The sequence below is a fragment of the Hordeum vulgare genome, chromosome 3H (assembly GCF_904849725.1).
Source record: "Hordeum vulgare subsp. vulgare chromosome 3H, MorexV3_pseudomolecules_assembly, whole genome shotgun sequence".
In the NCBI taxonomy this organism is placed as follows: Eukaryota; Viridiplantae; Streptophyta; class Magnoliopsida; order Poales; family Poaceae; genus Hordeum; species Hordeum vulgare.
The window spans coordinates 389,037,860-389,040,357 of NC_058520.1; the positions used below are offsets into that span (position 1 = coordinate 389,037,860).

Genomic DNA, 2,498 nt, shown 5'->3' on the forward strand with positions numbered 1-2,498 from the left:
AGCAAGGCTCCTCCCAGGGTGTGGCGTTAGGTTATAGGGGTGGAAGGAGGGTTGGCGAGGCTGGGGGCGCGGCCGACGACGCTGGGGCATCGTGATCGCGCGAGGGGGAAGGAGCCACAACGGCGGCTAGGGTTTAGGGTTCCCGAGAGAAGCCGAATAAATAGGTCTTTACATGAGTATATATAATCCCCTAGCTGCTAATGAAAAATACGATAAGTGGGTCAAGCCCCTAACTGTTATTGGGCCTGCCCGTAGCCCGCTGGCGGCCATAATGCGCACCGGTCATAACAATAAGTGAAGGCTGTTGTGACATAACGAAAGAGTCAGTTTCCAACTAATTTGTGTTTGCCGATACACAAACGAAAAACATGAAAGCCAGAGACATACAAGAAGAGTCAATCTGAATATCTGATATAGGTGACTGTTCAACATTTTAATATTTTTTTGAATCACTTGCAACAGTTCAATACTGTTTATCCCACGTCTACCATTCTCCAGCTTGCTTAAAACCCTTCTTGTCCGTTTGCAGTTTCCACACGCTCTACCCTTTCAGCTTATTCCATTCCGCCCCCTTGCAAGACATCTCTCCCTCGCACCCTCTTCCTTGCGGCCGGCAGGTTCCTAGCGCCAATAGCCGTCGTCCCCACCGGCGCATAGATTAGCCGCTGTCAAGATCTTCAGGTATTCATCTCCTTCCCTTCCCAGGTGAGTCCGAATTATTCCTCTCTATGTTGAATTTGACATTCCCATCCGTGGTTAGACATTTCTCTTATCAAGACATTAGTCCCGCGTTTAGCTTTCTTGCGGCCCAATTGCCCGAGAATGCTGTAAGAAGCATCAATCGTCTCGTTTTCCTGCGTTTCGTCGCATCTGTTGAACATATTATTAGTACCGGAAGCCAAATGCATGGCTGATTCAATTCGATCAGCCTGCTGCATGCTTGTGCCCAAGTCTGTGTTTATTTGCGGCAGGAAGAGATCAAGAGGGAATGATTCCTGGTGGTCGTCGTCACGAACGTGTTTTCAGAAGGGGAAAAGGGGAGTTCGGACTTCGCTTCCCATATGCCATATCATCTTTCAAATGGTTTATCCAAGTATTTGGATATTTTCCACCAGACCCTAGGATGGATCTTCTCTTCTTCTCCTGAAATGATTCTTTTTTGCCTGTAGATATATATTTAGCTGTTTTATTTGCTTTGCCGCTTTGCGGCTTTTGTTTGAAACTCCCTTCTTAATCAATGAAATGGTAAATCTATTACCTTGTTTTTCTCAAAAAAATAGCTGTTTTGTAACAACTATACATTTTAAAAGGCAGTATACGCGGTTCTACGGCCAGCACCGAGCTGTCCAACCAAAACTAGGCCTCCAGTCCATCGCACCGGGTCTCCAGTCTGCATCACAGATTATAATAACATGCTGGCGTGGCATTGTACTGAATCATAGCTTAATTACTCTCCCCAATCCATTGATAACGACATTCGTTGACCATAGAGAGGAGGATCAGAGCATTTTTTTTTTAAATACAAAAAGGAAGGTCACAAATATTATTCGGGTCGTCTCATACTATCAAATTCTTCCTATTTGTTGATTCCAGCCAAGAAGCCAGCGGCTCCTCCCATACTGGAGTCTACGTACCGACGGTGCGTTCGGCCGGTGGCAATGGCGTCGCCTCCGTACCGGTTCCCCGCACTATGCGAGGACGAGCCCACGCGACGCTCCGCCAGGCAGTCATGCGGAACATGCGGCGCGTCGGCAGTGGCGAACTGCGTGGCGCTGTGCTGCTGCCCATGCGCGGTGGTGAGCTGCTTCACGCTGGCGCTCGTCAAGGCGCCCTACGTGGCGGGCCGGCGATGGGTCAGGCGCGCCAAGACGCAGCGTATCAGCAGGGGCGCGCTGCGGAAGACGAGGCGCGTCCGGAGCCTGGACGACCAGGTGGAGGGGCTGGGTGGCAGTGGCGGCGCCGGGCGGGCGAGCAAGGAGGAGGAGGACTGGGGCGAGCTGGGCCGGGCCGCCGCCTCGGGTTGGTGGGAGAACACCAACGATGTAAATTTGCTCGGGGATGGCAGGATGAGGGTGAGCGTCACAGAGAAGGCGTGGATGGAGATGTACGACGTCGGGCACTGGGGCTTCGGCCGGCTGTCCTTCTCGCTGGCAAGAGACGCCGCGCCCGCCGCGCAGGCGGTGGTCATAGACGACCCAGAAGAGCCCCAACCCCAAGAGGATGACACTGTTGTTGCGGGGCGGTGACCGAGCTTGTGCGGTATGCCGCGTCTTGCCTGATACTCCCTCCGTTCCTAAATATAAGTCTTTTAAGACATTTCAGTAGAGGTCTACATACGAAGCAAAATGAGTGAATCTATACTTTAAATTATGTCTATATACATCTGTATGTAGTCCACTAGCGAAACCTCTAAAAAGACTTATATTTAGGAACGGAGGGAGTGGTTTTGTGCTACAAACTTGTTCTTTCTGATTTTTTTGTGCTACAAACTTTGTTGA

At 50.7% G+C, this 2,498-nt stretch overlaps 1 protein-coding gene across 1 annotated transcript; it reads left to right on the plus strand.

The window, feature by feature from the left end:
• The first annotated feature begins 1,359 nt into the window (after nucleotides 1–1,359).
• Nucleotides 1,360–2,276, plus strand: LOC123440014. The gene has a single exon (XM_045116607.1). The coding sequence runs from the start codon at nucleotides 1,659–1,661 to the stop codon at nucleotides 2,244–2,246; it is 588 nt and encodes a 195-aa protein (XP_044972542.1). The 5' UTR covers nucleotides 1,360–1,658; the 3' UTR covers nucleotides 2,247–2,276.
• The last annotated feature ends 222 nt before the right edge of the window (nucleotides 2,277–2,498 follow it).